The sequence below is a fragment of the Natrix helvetica genome (assembly GCF_964273705.1).
Source record: "Natrix helvetica genome assembly, chromosome: 2".
Taxonomy (NCBI): Eukaryota; Metazoa; Chordata; class Lepidosauria; order Squamata; family Natricidae; genus Natrix; species Natrix helvetica.
Genome location: NC_138552.1, coordinates 276608465 through 276626056, shown reverse-complemented (window position 1 = coordinate 276626056; position 17592 = coordinate 276608465). Strand labels below are relative to the sequence as shown.

The 17592-nt window shown below is 40.9% G+C and overlaps 1 protein-coding gene across 1 annotated transcript in view; it reads left to right on the top strand.

The window, feature by feature from the left end:
- Positions 1 to 16802, top strand: part of MMP28 (matrix metallopeptidase 28) — a 39794-nt gene extending 22992 nt beyond the window's left edge. The window contains exons 4-8 of the mRNA XM_081944785.1: positions 2292 to 2513; positions 4174 to 4419; positions 8043 to 8195; positions 10317 to 10484; positions 14906 to 16802. Of these exons, the coding sequence (XP_081800911.1) occupies positions 2292 to 2513; positions 4174 to 4419; positions 8043 to 8195; positions 10317 to 10484; positions 14906 to 15303 (1187 nt within the window). The 3' untranslated portion in view covers positions 15304 to 16802. The remainder of the gene's footprint in view (positions 1 to 2291; positions 2514 to 4173; positions 4420 to 8042; positions 8196 to 10316; positions 10485 to 14905) is intronic.
- The last annotated feature ends 790 nt before the right edge of the window (positions 16803 to 17592 follow it).

The following is a 17592-nucleotide window of genomic DNA, read 5'->3' as shown; positions in this document are numbered from 1 at the left end:
ACCTGAATGCTGACGAGGGATAGTAGGGGTTGTTGTACACCCAAACCTCTAATCGATGTTTTAATAGGCATACAGGCAGAATCTAAAACACAGCATTTGTTAACGATTTCTTACAACCAAGCTCTGCTTTTTTTTTACCCCAATCAAAATTTATGCGCCAAGCCATTTTGCAGTTCATAGAGTCTTTAATCTTCTCTCCGGGGCTTGTTATGTTTGGCAGATATAGGTCTGGATGATCTATTAGAGTAATTGGAGGGAGGAAGATTGACATCTTGGCCCCCAAATGATGGTCTGTGAGGCTCCCTTGATCCCTAGGATGAGCTCATTTGTTTTTCCTATGCCCAAAGCAGGAAACAGGGGGATGGAACTGCCTTTTCTCTTAGAAAGGAAATGTTTTCAAGGATCCAAAGTCTGAAGGAAGCAGTCCATGTCCTATTGCTTACCGTGAGAATCACAGCAGGCTGCTGAATGTGAAGCTCTTTCTGACCGATAAAGACTATCAGTCTGATGTCGACTCACTCAGAGGCCTAGAATCACGCTAGATCCAAATTCCTGGGAACAAGCAAGCTACTTCTATATTCTCACTTGCTCTAAATTGAGGAAATGGGGTTTTTTAAGGGCTAGATACACTGACACCTCTGGATGGGAGGTATGCCCACATTCGTGCAGTCCATTGTGGGAACAATCGCAGCTTGTTTTGTAAGAGAATAAAACCCATTTCCACTGCCCCAAAGCCACCCATTAGCCAAAAAGGCAAGAAACAACATAGCTAAAGATTGCTAAAAGTGCACTGGTCCAAAACAAAAGAACTGAAAGGCAAAGGAAATTAAAAAGACAAAAAAACCCATGCCCATATTTCCCTTCACCCACAGAACGAATAACTAGACATCATATACACAACAAAGAAAGAAGCCCACGGTTATAGAAAAGATGCTGGGAAAGATTGAGGGCAAAAGAAGAAGGGGACCGCAGAGAATGGGTAGAGGACAGGAAGGCCTGGAGGAATGTTATCCATGGGGTCAAGATGGGTCAGACACGACTTTGCAACTAACAACAACAAATAGAAAAGAACTAATAGAATTGCTCTCTGGCTATAAAGCACCAGAAGGCAAGACAAGAAAACAATCCATGGAAAGTAACCAAGGAGAAAAACAACCTAGAACTAAGGATAAATTTCCTGACAGATAGAACAATTAATCAGTGGAACATCTTGCCTCCAGAAGTTGGGAATGCTCCAACATTGGAGGTTTTTAAGATATTGGACAGCCATTCATCTGGAATGGTATAGGGTCTCCTACTTGAGCAGAGTCCTAGAGGAGATCAACCCTGACTGCTCTTTAGAAGGCCAGATCCTGAGGATGAAACTCAAATACCTTGGCCACCTAATGAGAAGGAAGGACTCACTGGAGAAGAGCCTAATGCTGGGAAAGATTGAGGGCAGAAGAAGAATGGAACGACAGAGATTGAGGTGGCTGGATGGAGTCACCGAAGCAGTAGCTGTTAAATGGACTCCAGAGGATGGTAGAGGACAGGAAGGCCTGGAGGAACATTGTCCATGGGGTTGTTATGGGTCGGACACGACTTTGCAACTAACAGCAACACTTGTGCAGAGGGTCAGACTAGAAGACCTCCAAGGCCTCTTTCTGTTATTCTGTTATATTAGCATGACTCAGGATTTGAGGAGGAAATTACCAAGCCCATTTTAGCCTGACATTTGGGTTGTGTCATATGTGGTAAAAACGTTGATGTACGTCCTGCTAAAGAGAAGGAAGGGTTACTGATGTTAGAGAATACATTTTTTTCAGCTGTAGGGGATTGGGGTGGTAGGAATTTTATGAGGTAATTACAATTGGAGAGGCAAAATTTGGATGTTGGTGTCCTTGACTTTTCAAAGCATAATTTATGCCCTTAGTCCCTTATGACTTCATCTCCTTTGTAAATGAATGTGGGCTCTAATTAACAACATTTTCATTTTCACTTGAATTTCATTTAATGGTTTCCTGCAGAAAATCGCAGGATTTCAGAATCAATACACACAGACACAAGTTACTGTTGTGGGACAATGCATTTTAGTTGTATTTCTTAAATTTCTGCTCTCCTGTAACTCTGAGGGTGTTTGCACATTTCTTTAAAACATTCACTTTGAAGATGCTGAGAACGTGCTCTTGTTGTTATTGTTGATGTGCCTTTAACAAGGAACAGGATGCTGGAATTAATCACCTTATGTCTGATTCATTTTTTCTGATCTTCCCTCCCCTGATTTCTCTCCCTCCTCCATCCCAATCTTGTAGGTGGCAAGTGGTATAAACGACACTTGACTTACCGGCTAATCAACTGGCCTTGGTACCTGCCAGAGCAGCAGGTCCATCTGGCAGTGAAAGCAGCTTTTGAGCTCTGGAGCAACGTCTCCTCCTTGGTTTTTTGGGAAGTAGCAGAAGAGCCTGCAGATATTCGCCTGACATTCTTCTATGGGGATCACAATGATGGAGTTGAGAATGCCTTTGATGGCCCAGGTGCTGATTTGTTATGTCTTCCCTCATAAGCATCCTTTGGCTATAAGGCCATATCGGTCCAGAGCATTTTTTTATATATTATTCATAAACATTTTAAATACAGTGTATTGTCAGAATATATGATTTACAAAAAAAGCAAAGGAAGAACAAAAATAAATATCAACACATATATTAACAACGATAATAATAGTGTAACAGAATAATTTTAATTAGATTTCTCTTTATATTAGCTTATTTGTAATTCTGTTAATTATATTAGCATATCTATAATTGTAAACCATCTTTATATTTAATTCATACGTAGCAATAATCTTTCTAATTTCTACCTCTTATCTCTAATCACTCAAAGTCTATTCCATGTTAAATAATATTCTGTGTCCTCTTTGTCTTTTATTTTTAATATCAACCTATCCATCTCTGCACAGTCTAATATTTTCCAAATTACATCCTCATCTAATGGAGTGTTCTCATTTTTCCAATATTGTGTAAATACAGTCCTTGCTGCTGTCAATACATGCAAAATTAAATATATAGTCCCTTTATCATAGCCCTCTGGCATTATACCCAACAAAAACATTTCTGGTTTCAGATCTAGATGCTGCTTGATCATCTTTTCCAACCAAGTATGTATTTTTGTCCAATATTTTCTTGCTTTCATACAAGTCTACCACATATGATAATAAGTACCTGGAGTCCGATTACACTTCCAACATTTGGCGCATATATTGCTAAACATTTTTTGCCAATCTTGCCCGTGGCATATTGGCCCAGAGTTCTGATTTCATGCATCTTCTGTCATGAGATTCTTACTGTTTCTGAAGTTACCTCCAAAAGGTCAGGACTTATAAAAAAATATGCAACCAAGAGCCCTGGGCTTAGAGAGAGGCAGAGAGAAAGGTGGTAGGGCAGAAATTAGCTTTACCCATCCCGAAGTTTTTCAAATGTGTAGAAAACACCATTTCCTTGATACTGTAATCTGCTTTTGCTCTACATGTCAAGACATGTTGTAAATAAAATAAATATTGGTAGTCAACCTGGCTGAAGACTTGAGATTCTGATCCTAAATTTGAGGAGCCTCATAGTTTCTGACATCCTTCTACATGGAATCTATGCAACCTTCAAAATGGGTTTTGCACCTGTATGCAAATTCATCATCATCATCATGTTTGTCTGGCAACTAAGCAACTTAATTTCTCAGAAATTATCTTGGTTTTTAAAAACATTTTCAGTGCTGAAGTCTTACAGATCTTTTCCCCGAAGAATGGTTTTTAAGAACCTGTCTTTCTTCCAGACCTTCAATCAGCTCAAGCAGGTCTTTTAAGGGGAAAGGTGACTTGGTGGCTTTTCACTTTCCTCCCCATAGGAATCACTTAGATATTTCCCAATACAATTCAAAAAAGCACACAGTATTAAGTCGGAATATGACAGCAAATTATTTTATGTCTCTTTGGCCTGGAATTAGGATGAGGGCTTTTTGTTTCTCCACTGCAGCCTGGCACTTATTCTTCTGCTCCTAAAATTGGGAAGTTGGCAGCAATAAAGATGATCATAGAAGCAGCATCAGCAGTATGGAATTCTCTGATGGATGGAGTTGACTGACTTTCATAGCTAAATATAAATAGTGTTCAAATTGATCTGATTTCTTTTTTTCTTTCCTTAGGGGGTGCTCTGGCACATGCCTTCTTCCCACGCCGTGGCGAGGCCCATTTTGACAATGATGAGAGATGGTCCCTGGATGGTGGGAAAGGCCGTAACCTCTTTGTGGTGATGGCACATGAAATTGGACATACACTGGGACTGGAACACTCCCCCGTGTCTAATGCTCTTATGTCCCCCTACTACAAGAAGCTGGGCAAGGGATTTGTCTTGAACTGGGATGATGTTCTTGCCATTCAGAATTTATATGGTAAATAGAACTTAATTTTTCAAGAGTAAAATATTCTGAACAGTCTGCATGACTGTAGCTTTGGAACCAATTGGAGTGAATAAGACTCTAGAAAGAACAAAAAGGATAATTAGGCGACTAAAAGCTAAAACGATGATGAACAGTTGCAGGAATTGAGTATGTAATCTAACAAAGAGAAGGACTAGGGGTGAAATGATAGAGTCTTCCTATATTTGAGGGGCTGTTATAGTGAAGATGGGGTCAACCTATTCTCCAAAGCACCTGAGGGCAAGACAAGAAGTTACAGATGGAAGTTTATCGAAGACAGATCCAACCTAAAATTAAGGAAAAATTTCCTTTCAGTGAGAACAATTAATCAGTGGAATGGAACAGAAGATATGGGTGCGCCATCACTGGAGGTTTTTAGGAAGAGATTGGACAGCCATTTGTCCAAAATGGCATAGGGTCTTCTGCTCAAGCAGGGGGTTGGACTAGAAGGCCTTCAAGGTCCCTTCTAACTCCATTATTCTCTAACTTTGGAGTAGCCCTTTCAGAATGGCTGCTGTTCCAGTTGAAATTGCTGTTGCAATTTCACTTTCTGCTTTACAAATGTTATCTTTCCATCCAACCACCCAATATTCAGAGATGTGTGACTCCTATATAAGGCTGTGCTATCTGGTCATTATGCTTATGACACTGGGAAGTTAGGAAATTTTAGGTATCAACTTTTTAAATTGCACCATGCCATTCTTCAGAGAGCCACAAAAACCTTGTGATTTTTCCTTTTCCACCTGTGCCTCTTTTAGTAAGAAAATGACTGGCCCAAAATTACTCTATTATCCTGTCTGCAGCTCTTGCTCATTCTCCCAAGATCATTCTCACATACTACCATATTACAGCCATTGACTGATCTTACAGTAGAACTTTTGTCTTGCAAGAATTCTAATAACCACCAGATGGCAGCAAAAAGACCTTTCTCTTACTTCCCAGTTTGGAAACTCTACATTGAAGGATCTGGTTGCTTATCCCACTAAGTGGAATGGTAATGTCAAGAGCTGCTTTGATGGCAAAGCAGCTACTTGAGATTTTTCAAAGTTTAAATTTGTTTTGGAAGGGTTGCCACATTTATCTTAAAAGTAGAGAACAAACCTAAGTCAGAAAAAGAAAATGAATGTCAATATATTTTATTTAAGGCATCCAAATAAGCTTGCTTCCATAATATGTTCATAATATGTTCAAATAGCTGTGGTGGCACAGTGATTATAATGCAGTATTGCAGCGTAACTCACTGCTCACCGCCAGGAGTTCACTTCAGATTCGGCTCAAGGTTGACTCAGCTTTCCATCCTTCTTTTTTTAAATTTTTCTTTTATTTTTAAACAAACAAGCACAGACAAACAAAACATAAAACCATCTTCCAGTTTCATACAGTGTGTCGATTGGTTACAAAACTTTTGTGCATCCTCACCATAGTCTTCACTTACAATTTACGTGGAATCTTGTATTATCAATCTGATATATATGTATACAATTATTATCATTGTTGAACATTTATTTGACTATAACTATTATTACTTCATTTTATGTGAGATATTCTAAATTTTGAATAAATTTATATTATGGCATTTCGTTACATCATCCTAAATCCATCTAGTAGTAGAACAATATTTTATCTCTTGCCATTTGTGGTATTTGTATTCTAATTGCTTTTTTAGTAAATCTTATATGGACATCTCTTGGCAACTTGTATTTCACTGCATATCTTGTAAAGGCTCGAAACCCATCTGTTCCTTCCATCATCTTCCCTTTGGTTATCACCAATGCTTCTGCCAGAATTTCTATTATTACTTCTGCCAAATTTTCTCCCCTTTCTTCTTCTATATTCTGGAATCTGAGGTAAAATTCTGGTCTGTCGATCTCCCATTCCAATATTCCACTCTTGTATTTTTCAACCACGCTCAATCTGCTGTCAATATCTCCAATGTTCTTATCTCTTTGTTCATCTTTTTCTTCAATTTTTTGAAATTTGTCCTCATATTTTATATCATTTGGTGGATATTCTCAATTTTTCCATCTGTTTTTTCTGTTTTTGTTCAATATTTTCTGTTCTCTTTTCAATGTTCCCTGTTTTTACTTTTATTTTTTGAATTTCTTGCATAATCATCTGCAATGTCACTTCCTTTTCTTTTTCCTGCTGTAACATCATCTGTATTGATCTTTTCCTTCAGATAGTAAGCACTGCCACTATATAGAATCCAAGGCTCTTTTCCAAACAGTTAACAGTTCTCTTTCCAAGTTCACTGCAATCTTCTTTCTTTCAGCTCCAAGCTTTTCACTCCAATCCAACTACTGATAGTACCCGGAGGAGCACCTGTATCAACAATCCATGCTCATTCTCAATAAACAAGCTCAGAGTCCTTGAAATGTAACACCAGCTCTTACTTTGCACAAGATTATCAAATGCTCAACACAGAAAAGAAAAACAATATTTCCAAGCCTCTAAGTGGCAGTGTTACTTCTTTTCATCTACTTTCACTTCCCTCTTTATATTCCAGGAAAGAAAGAAAAAAAGTTTAAAAAGAAAATACTATAGGGCGTTGAAAAAAGAAAAAGAAAGAAAGTCTTTTAAAAAATAAAAATAAAATTAGTCCAGTTTAAAAAATAAGAAGCGTTTATAGAAATTCCAGCAGTAAAAGGATTAAAGAAAAATAACACACTAAGTTTGACTCAGGGTTAATCTCGCCGCTTGACCTCTTCTGTCTTCAATTTTAACTTTACTTTTAATCTTTTGGGGTGTTCTCTCATCTAATAATAAAAATTATCTCACCAATTCGACACATTTTCTCTCCAGCTTGCCTTCCATTTCTGGAGCTGTCCCAACTTTCAGCAGCTTTAATAGCTGCTTCTCTGTTGCTGGAATAAAGGGCTTCTCCTGGATCTACCAGGGACTTTGCGATGTCCCTGGGATCAGCAGCATGTGCCCTTTTCTATCACCGTCTCTATGGGATGGTTTAGGTCCAAAAGGACCATCCAATGGCAGAGATATCGACGGCGATCTTGGAGCTTCAAGATTGCACGTTGTACCATCGCAATGTCAGCCCTGCCTCTCCGGAGCCTTCCATCCTTCTGAGGTCAGTAAAACGAGGACCCAGATTGTTGGAGGCAATATGCTGACTCTGTAAACCGCTTAGAAAGGACTGTAAAGCACTATGAAGAAGTATATAAGTCTAAGTGTTATTGCTAGTGCTAAACTGCTGAATTGGGGTGTTGTTTTTTATGAGAGGCAAGATTTCACTGTTTCCCCAAAAATAAGATCCAACCAGAAAATAAGCCCTAGTATGATTTTTCAGGATGCTTGTAATTTAAGCCCTACCTCCAAAATAAGCCCCAGTTAAGATTGTCAACCAGATGGACAAATTTAACACTTTATTTCCCCCCAAAGAAGCCCTAATGCATCTTTTGGAGCAAAAATTAATATAAGACCTTGTCTTATTTTTGGGGACAACATGGCTAGCTAAATTTTTCAGTATATATAGTCTATGTAACTATATAAAGAAGTTGATTGAACTCTCCTGCTCAGTTAACACCAACAATACATACAGATCTTGGTTTGAGCTTTTGATTGTTATCTTTTCTTTTGAACAGGAAAACCATCCCGAGGCCCAATAGTCCAGCTTCCAGGAAAATCATTTGCTCGTTTCCAGAATGGGAAGCAGTACCTTGAAAACAGAGAGCAGAATCAAGAGACAAATTTCAGGTTCCATTACTGCATGTCATTTTTTGATGCCTTAACTGTAGGTAAGAATGAATGGACTTGGGTATTGTAGCACAGTTTCTCTAGAGAGATCTGCTGCGAATGCCACATAGGTGTCAGAAAGGGCATCCGGCCAGTAAATGCTCAGCTATATTGACTCCACCTTAATGCAAAGGATTACAGGGTCATTAAAAGTAAAAAAATATATATAACAATAGTTAAACAAATTTCATGATCATTGTTTGCTATGGGCAGTTTTTGCAGAAAAACTTTTGCAGATGTATACACCAGTTTTGGGCTAATACTTCATCAATTGCAATTATATGACCATGGGACACTGCAAATGTCTGTCAATGCAGGTTGGATGCCAAGTACCCAAAATACAGTCATAGGACGGCTAGGGGAGATTAAGCAGTTGGAACTTCAAAAACTAGTCTGGTTGTAAATACATTGTAACTGGGTCCATTGTAACTTCAATCAGTCGCTAAGTGACTGGTCATAAGTCAAGGGCTACTTGGGCCCAGTCACATATGCTCTCATTATCTTGCAGCTGGACTACTGTAATTAGCTCTACAAGGGCCTATCCTTGAAGGCTATTTTGATGTTTCAGCTGGTACAGCATGCAATTGCCCAAGTAGTTATGGGGACATTGAAATTTGTCCATGTAACACCACTGTTTTAGGAGCTGTGTTAGTTACCAGTCAACTTCCAGGTGCAATTCAAGTTATAAGTTATCTAAAGCCAGAGTCTGTATAACTTGGGACTTACGGCTCTGCCTTTTGCAGATTGAATCTGATAATGAGATCCAGACAGAAAACTTACAAAGGTTTCCTTCTTTGAAGAATAGAATAGAGTAACGTAGCATAGTGTAGCATTCAATTCTTTATTGGCCAATTGTCTTTGGTGCATATGCTCTCAGTGTACATAAAAGAAAAGATACATTCATCATGAATCATAAGGTACAACAGGATAGTCATAGAGTACAAATAAGCAATCAGGAAACAATATCGATATAAATCGTAAGGATACAAGCAACAAAGTTACAGTCCTGTAGTTATAAGTGGGAGGAGATGGGTGATAGGAAGGATGAGAAGATTAATAGTAATAGTAATGCAGAATGCCACTTACAGGGACTCTGAGGAGGTAGGGGCTTTTCAGTGATGAACCCCAGGTATGGGACTGCTTATTCCTAGTTATCTGACCCCCTCTTTCACCTTTCTGGTTTTCTAAAGGACTTTATAAAAATTTGAGGCCTTAGGGAAAATTTGGAGATATGGAGGCTTTCCCAGCCCCTGTGAGCAATTCTATCACAGCAAGTTACTAGAAGCATTTTACATATTAGATGCAGTTAGCATTTTTGTGTGTTATAAGCCTCTCGGAATCCACAGCAATGGACAACATAGAAGCATAGTAAAAACGTAAGTGATTTATACACTTCTCCTGAGCCGTTTTATAGTTTTTCCAGGTGAAAAGGCTGCTATACTCTTAATACTGTGCTATTGAACACTAACATGGTTATTATGGAACAATAGTTCTTTAGTAAAGTTTTAATGGATTTTATTTATTAAAACATTTGGTTTTATCTTTTCTCTCTCTCAGAAGCTCACAGTTGAACTTCTGAGGGGGGTGGGGTTTAAATTGAAAACCTCCTATTATCTAGTCAGCTGGGAGGGGAATATAAACCTGAATTTCTTTAGCTATGGTTCAATGTTGATTAGGTTTTGCTATAATCTTGATTTCATTATAACTATAATTTTGTTGTGTCTTTATTATTATGTTATTGTTACTTACCTTGAATGCTATTCTAGGGAGATTTGGCAAGTTGTATATTTAAATAAAAAAATAATAAACTATAGCAGAATTCCAATCAATGCCCATTGGTATCGATCAACAGCAGCAGTGGGATTCACTTACCTTCGCTAGTAGTTTGCAAATGTGAGCGCTTGCGTAGTCGCACGCATGCATCTGTGCATGCTCACCACCTTCTGTGCATACGTACTGCTTGCGCATTATGTTGGGGCAGATGGGCAGAGCCTCCCACAGCCACCGCTGCCGGTTCACCCAAAGTGGAGAGAACCATCTGAATACCACCTCTGATCAATAGATCAATAATTATTATGTGTTTGATTAAAATATTCAAGGCATTTACATTTTATTTTATATAGATATGGAAAATAATCTGTACATCTTTAAAGGCAAGTATTACTGGATGGTATCCAAAGGAGAGTCCCCTGCTGGTCCATACCTCCTCCAAGCCAAATGGCCAGGTCTTCCTTCTGCCATTGATGCTACAGCCTTCTCCGAGAAAGATAGGAAATTCTACTTTTTTAAAGGTAGTTTCATTTGATTGTGGATAACAAATCAGATCTTATTTCAGCTGCATCGTTGCCCAGAGGCTATAGATAAAATATAATATTTTATCCTCCACCTTTCCGTTTACAATTTGCCTGTAAAAATTAGAGCACTTAGAACAATTAGAACAATTTTCAAATTGTTCTCAGAATTGCTGAGATACAGTGCTTGCAATATTTCAAAAGCCATTCTCTATCAATGGAGGAACTGCCTGCAAAAGTTGATGAGGTTAGCAGAGATGGTTAAATTGACTGCTTTGACCAAAAATAAAATAAAAACCCACACTACAACCCACCATAAGTACTTTTGTTTCTACTTGGAAACCGCTTCTGGACTTTGTGCTTGAGGTGGAAAAAAACAAAACTTGGATTTTTGGTTGTACCGATTAGATAGATCTGTTGTTATAGAAATGGCTAGTTTTATACTATTACGTAAAAGTAAAAAGTTGAAGTTGATGTTAGTATCTTATTATATTGCACCAAAGGGAGTCAGAAGTCAATGCCTTTTCTTTCTTTTTCCCTTCTTTTCTGCAGTCTTCCCTTCCCCTTTTTCCTTGTCTATCTTTCCTACTATTTGATTCTATATTTTTTTGTATTTTATATTATAAGCAAATAAAAAAAATGCAACAACAACAAACAGGCAGGAACTTTTTATAGGTCTTTCTCCCTGTGACCTGCTTTTATTCTCCAGTTAGAAAAAAACACCACATAAGCATTGGTGCCATCTGCTGATTCTCTGTGAAAAACATGCTTGCCTATTCTACTTTAATTCTGTCTCCGATTTAAATTAGTCCTCAGCTTAGCTGTGATGACCCATTTTTCAGGGTCGAAATGCTGCCAGGAATAATTATATTGTTGGAACACTATTCCATTGTTGCATACAGAGAAAATTGCTGTATTAATATCAAGATTTCCCCACGTGTAGAATATGGGCCCTGCCACAGCTATCACTCAATCATGAAGTGCAGCCCTTGCAGCCCATTTCAATAAAGGTAACAATCCCCTTGCACTTAAAAAAATTAAGTTGGAAGAGATATTAGGAAGCTGTCAAGAGTCCAGCCAGGCCTCTCTCTCTCTCAATCCAGCTTTCTGTGTAATCTCTTGACTAGCCAGGTGCATTCAGGAAGGTGAGAACGCTCATGTTACAGGTAGTCAGGAGTGAGATTCAGCTGGTTCGGACTGGTTTGGGTGAACCGGATGTTAATTTTAATCTGGTTTGCCAAACCAATAGCTACAAGGATGGGCTGGCTCTGCCTCTCTTACCGTGACCCTCCCAGGAGTCTCCACGTGGCCTTCATTATGCCAGGTAAGTGCAGGACCTGCACAGATGCTCTGGGAGGGCGAAAAATGGGCCTACCGGAAGTACAGGAAGTCTGAAAATGTGTCTGTTTCTGGCCTCCGGAGAGTCTTCAGAGCCCAGGGAGGCCATTTTCATCCTTCTGGAGGCTCGAGAAAAGCCACCGGAGCCTGGAGAAGGTGAAACGTCCCCTCCCCTGCCATGGTGCAGGAAGCCAACTAGGCCACACCCCCATGGTTACGCTCACCCAGCAACCAGGCAGAGAACTGATTGCTAACATTTTTCAATCCCACCCCTGCAGGTAGTGCTCAATTTATGAGCCGTCGCTTAGTGACACTTCAGAGTTGTGATGGACCTCCCCAGAGCGAGTTATGACCCAGTTTCAAAGTTCTGACAGCGGCCTCCCCTCATGGTCATTTAATCACATTTTGGGTGCTTGGCAACTGGCCCCACATTGCCGTTTGCAATGACCCATTTTCATGTGATTGTGATTTGGAGCATTTTTGGCCGAAAACCCAACTTTGACTTCTGGTTTCCTGCAAAAATAAAAATGCCCACTGGGTAGAACAGGTTTGTTTAACAATTGTGGCACTTGCCTAAAGACTGCTACAAGAAAGGCAATGAAGCCGGGTGCAGTCACATGGCAACCCCCTTAATGACTGCCACAACTGATGGAATTACAGTCATAATTCCAGGCTCAGTTATAGAAGTAAGCCAGGACTCTCTTGACTGGTTTAAGCCATCTCTGGCTCACACGTCAGTGTACATCCATTAGCACAGGTCATTGCTTTATTACTTGTGACAATTATAGCAACAGCAATAGCATTTAGACTTATACGCCGCCCCTTAGTGCTTTACAATGGGGAGTTTACAATATCAGCATATTATTACCCCCAACAATCTGAGTCCTCATTTTACTGAGCTCGGAAAGATGGAAAGCTGAGTCAACCTTGAGCTGGTGAGACTCAAACTGCCGAAATGCTGGCAATTGGCAGTCAGCAGGATTGAACGACAGGCTGTGGGCAGAGTTAGCCTGCAATGTGGCATTCTAACCACTGCGTCGCCAGGACGCCTTGCAATTTAATGCAAGCAATCATGAAAATTCTCTATCAAATTATACAATGAAATACTTAGGAATCTCAGTCTGTAAACAATATACTAGCCCTTATTGCACCGTAAATGAAAGTGGGCCAGCCTTGCTTGCTATAATTGCAGATGCCAGAGGGTTGGAACTGATTTAGGGGTTTTGGTGCTGGGCTGTGGAACAGCAAAAACAGTAGCTATAGAATGCCTTTCCAGTATTAGCTCTTCAGAGAAGGAGAAAGCAAGGTGCAGGCTGGAGATCTTTGTTCCCGCAGCAGGGTTTAGATGGCAGTGTTTCTTGCTTGGACGTGGCTCTCTCCCAGCTTAGGCCTTGAGAGTGAACGGGAGTGACATGCAGGCAGCGGCCCCTGTAAAAAAAACTTGAAATCATGAATCCTGTTTTACAGTTCTAGATATTCTGAACCTCTCTGTGGAAACAAGAGAAGGAATTGGGGGTCTATCTGGATACTATTAACAAGGACACGGTGGTTCAGTGGCTGAGCTTGTCACTCAGAAAAGTTGGCAGTTCGGCGGTTCGAATCCCTAGCGTCGTGTAACAGAGTGAGCTCCCATTACTTGTCCCAGCTTCTGCCAACCTAACAGTTCAAAACCATTAAAAATGTAAATAGAAAAATAGGAACCACCTTTGGTGGGAAGGTAGCAGCGTTCCGTGTGCCTTCGGTGTTTATTCATGCCAGCTACATAACCACGGAGATGTCTTTGGACAGTGCTGGCTCTTCGGCTTTGAAACAGAGATGAGCACAGCCCCCTAGAGTTGGGAACGACTAGTACATATGTGCGAGGGGAACCAGAAGTGGGTAGTGGCGGTGGTGGGAGGCTTTGCCCACCTGCCCAGACGCTTCTGCGCATGCACAGAAGCGTTGCACGAGCGCACACGCATGAGCAAGCTGGTAGCAAAATAAATTGAAACCCACCACTGAGGGGAAACTTTACCTTTACCTGGATATTTTGCAGCTGCTGCTCTGGCTTATTCTCCTGACATACTGTCTATCCCACAACGAATCTAACACACCAAGCAGGTTATATACCAGGCATGCTATATAAATAATGTGCTGTGTCCTTTAGGGTGTGTATTTGCTCTTGAGTCTTTTTGGGTCTCAGCAGAGTCTCTTTGTGGAATTGAGAGGGAGGGAGGGAGGGAGGGAGGGAGGGAGGAAGGAAGGAAGGAAGGAAGGAAGGAAGGAAGGAAGGAAGGAAGGAAGGAAGGAAGGAAGGAAGGAAGGAAGGAAATATTTATACTTAGCTGGTTAGTTACAGAACAAATGACTTCATTCACACAATATACTAAGCATAGCAGGTTACAAAAATACATACAAATCCTACTAATAAGACCAATGTAAAACAGAATAAGATTAAGAATATTCATCATACTATAACTCACCTACCAGTAGGAATATTGACCTCCACCAATGTTCTCGCCCAATGGTGAGGAAAAAGCCAGGTGTTTGTGGACTTCTGAAAAGCAAATAGGATCACGGCCATCTGGATCTTGAGGCTGTTCCAAAGTCCATTTCCTTGTGACAAGGAAATAATGTCTTGTGAGTTCTATAGGATGACATTATTTTTAGAGGGCATTTGGTGCATGCTCAGCCTGCACAATGATACAAGAATCAATGTATGTTTTCTTAACTTAAATAACTGTGGTTTTCAACTACAGGTATGGTTTTATGATTTAGTAGTCCTGGTGGCACAGTGGTTACAATGCAATATCATAACGGCTTTGTAACTCTGCCCACTGTCAGGAGTTTGATTCTGACCGGCTCAAGATTGACTCAGCTTTTCATCCTTCCAAGATTGGTAAAATGAGGACCCTGATTGTTGGGGGCAATATGATGACATTGTAAGTCTCTCAGAGAGTGTTGTAAAACACTATGGAGCAGGGTATAAGTCTAAATTCTATTGCTATTTAATGATTGACAGGCTTTGTTTCCTTACAACTGTCATTGGGGGTGTTACTTGGAATCCTGACAATAACGTTCTTTTCCTTTGTTGCTTTCTACAGGTGGCCGATGCTGGCGCTACAAAGGATCTTCCCTGGAAGTTGGTTTTCCCCAAAAGTGCAGCCTTACGGGTGATCTCCCGCGCCATCCTGACACTGCCCTGTTCTTCCAGCCACTCCATCAGCTGGTGCTTTTCAAAGGACCTAAGTATTATGTAGTCAATGAGGAGACCCTCCAAGTGGAACCTTATTATCCCCGAAGCTTGAAAGACTGGGGAGAGGTTCCAGCTCTGGCGAATGGTGCCGTCACACATCAGGATGGCTCTGTCTACTTCTTTCGAAATGACCAATTCTGGAAATTCAACCCAGAGAAGTTGGAAGTGGTAGAAACTGGAAAATGGGCTGTTCAGCTGAGGTGGCTGGGCTGTCAGGATGTCAATCTAAATCAAGCTGAGGCCTGATATTCCTGTTTACCTCTGGATTTGTCACACATTGTTCTAGTAAAATCTCCAGAAGGTGAGAACTTCGTGTTCTGACCGAGGCTTCCCAAGAGCACGAAACAAACTCCTTGTCCCAACGAAAACCCCTTTTATTAATTTGCTGTGAATTCTGCTCATTCACATCCAACAAAGTCTTTCAGGGGAGGATTTACAGTCACAGAATTTAACTGGCTTGGAGAGCTGACAGGCCGGTATCTGCAAAACTTGGTAAGGAGTCTTGGAGAGTCACAAGCCAATTAAGTGAACTAATTGTCTCCTGCAAACTCCACTTTCGCTCCTCTTTTATTTCCTGTGGGAGAGGCCATACACTGGCCACCAGTGGCCTTACTGCCAAGTCGATTCCTGTTCCCTTCGTTTGGCAACTCTGCGCATGTGCACACTGGGAACAGGCTCCAGCTGTTCATCTGCCTCACTGATGTCTGACTCTGAAGGCAGCTAATAACTGGCATGTGGCTCTGGCCCCCTCTCTGCCTCCGACACAGAGCCCTCATCGGAACCTTCCCCAGACTCCAGGACTGGCCCATGTTCCTCCCCAACCTCCTCACTGTCCGAATCTGCTGCCAGCTCTGCAGGCTGCTGGCAGGCCACAAGACTTCTTAAACTATTCATTCTGTATTCATCAGCCTTCAAATTTGCTTTTAATCTGGTCCCAAAGAGATTATCAAAAAAACCCAAAAGCCATACACAAGGCCTCAGCCAAAATTGTATTTTCTGGAAGAAAAATGCAAACACTCCGGAAGCAAAACAATTTGATATGAGGAACCATCAATCAAGATTTGCACCATCAATGTTGAGTGTTAATTTATTGGGAAGTGGGTGAGACACAGTGGTTCTTGATCTGCAATGATCCTAAGACACTAAAGCGATGTTTCTAGTGCCTTCTAGTCAGTCAGAGGCAGTCTGGAAAGGAAAACAGAAGATAAGCATTATTCTCCACTGGCAAATGGTTGCATCTTCATATAGAAACAGGTCGTCTTCTTACAGCTATCAGTTTAACTTGGACTCTTCCGTATTATTGTCCATTCTTATTATCCAGAAGTAACTGCCACGGAGAATGCAAACCAGAAGGTCTTTTCAGAAGTAAATTTTCCTCTACAACTGAGCCTCCAATACTGGTGCCTAATCATGTACCGTCTGCCTACTAAGTTTGTTCCACTTGATACTTCTTCAGCATGGAGATTTCCCCACCGTCCAGTTAGAGCTGAAGAAGCTTTTTGGATGAGAAGCGAAATGTCTTCAAAGAAAAAAACTGGAAAGTCCAGTTGCCTCTTGAAAAGCATCTTTGAGACAACTATGATCTGGAGGCCTGAGAATCTCCATAGACATATGGAGCTAAGCAAATTACTACCTCTCCTTCCTGTTAGATATTGTAATTTTTCTATGGTGCTTCTAGTTTCTTTTTTACACAGGTAGCCATTTTGTAGGATCATGATGTTATATTACAGCAATCCTTTATTCTTTTTCCATGTATATACTTTCATTGCAACAAATGTATAAAGAAAAAAATATGGGACAATGGTACACCCAGAAAGAACTCCACGCCATCACAACAGATTGAGGCATGAATCTGAGGCTTCCCTTTGGATACCCAATCTCCTTTGAGTGCATTAAATTGCTACAGGATTATTTCTTTACCTAATATCTCCCAGGTCTTCTAACATATTGACAGGAGTGGGACTGAAAAATTTAAACAATGGGTTCTCTGCCAGTAGCTGGGTGGGCGTGATTATGGTGGGCGTGGCCTAGTCAGCCTCCTGCACCATGGTGGGGGGCCGCTTTCACCCTCCCTGGGCTCTAAAGGCTTTCCTTGAGCCTCCGGGAGGACAAAAACAGCATCCCCCAGGCTCCAGAGGCTCCTTGGAGGCTGGAAATGAACCCATTTCCGGCCTTTTGGAGCCTCCGGGAAGCCTGTTTTTCGCCCTCCCCTGGCCTCCTGCACTTACCTGGCATCCAAAACAGGCTGCATGGAGACTCCTGGGAGGGGTGGGGAGCGGCAGGTGGGGCCAGCCAGGAGTGGGATTTGGAGGTTTGCCGAACTGCCCAGAATCTTTGCTAGAGGATCGGCCAAACCCGGCCAAACCTGGAGCAGCCCACCCCTGCATATTGATATTATTTCTGTCAGGCCTGAAAAATCAGGATCAGATGGAAGATTTATTGCTCAAGCCTGTACATAAGAATCTAGTCAAGTAATGGTTGACACTACATCGGTGTTATTGTAGATAAGAGTTAATGGAAGTCAAGAGGAGCTGG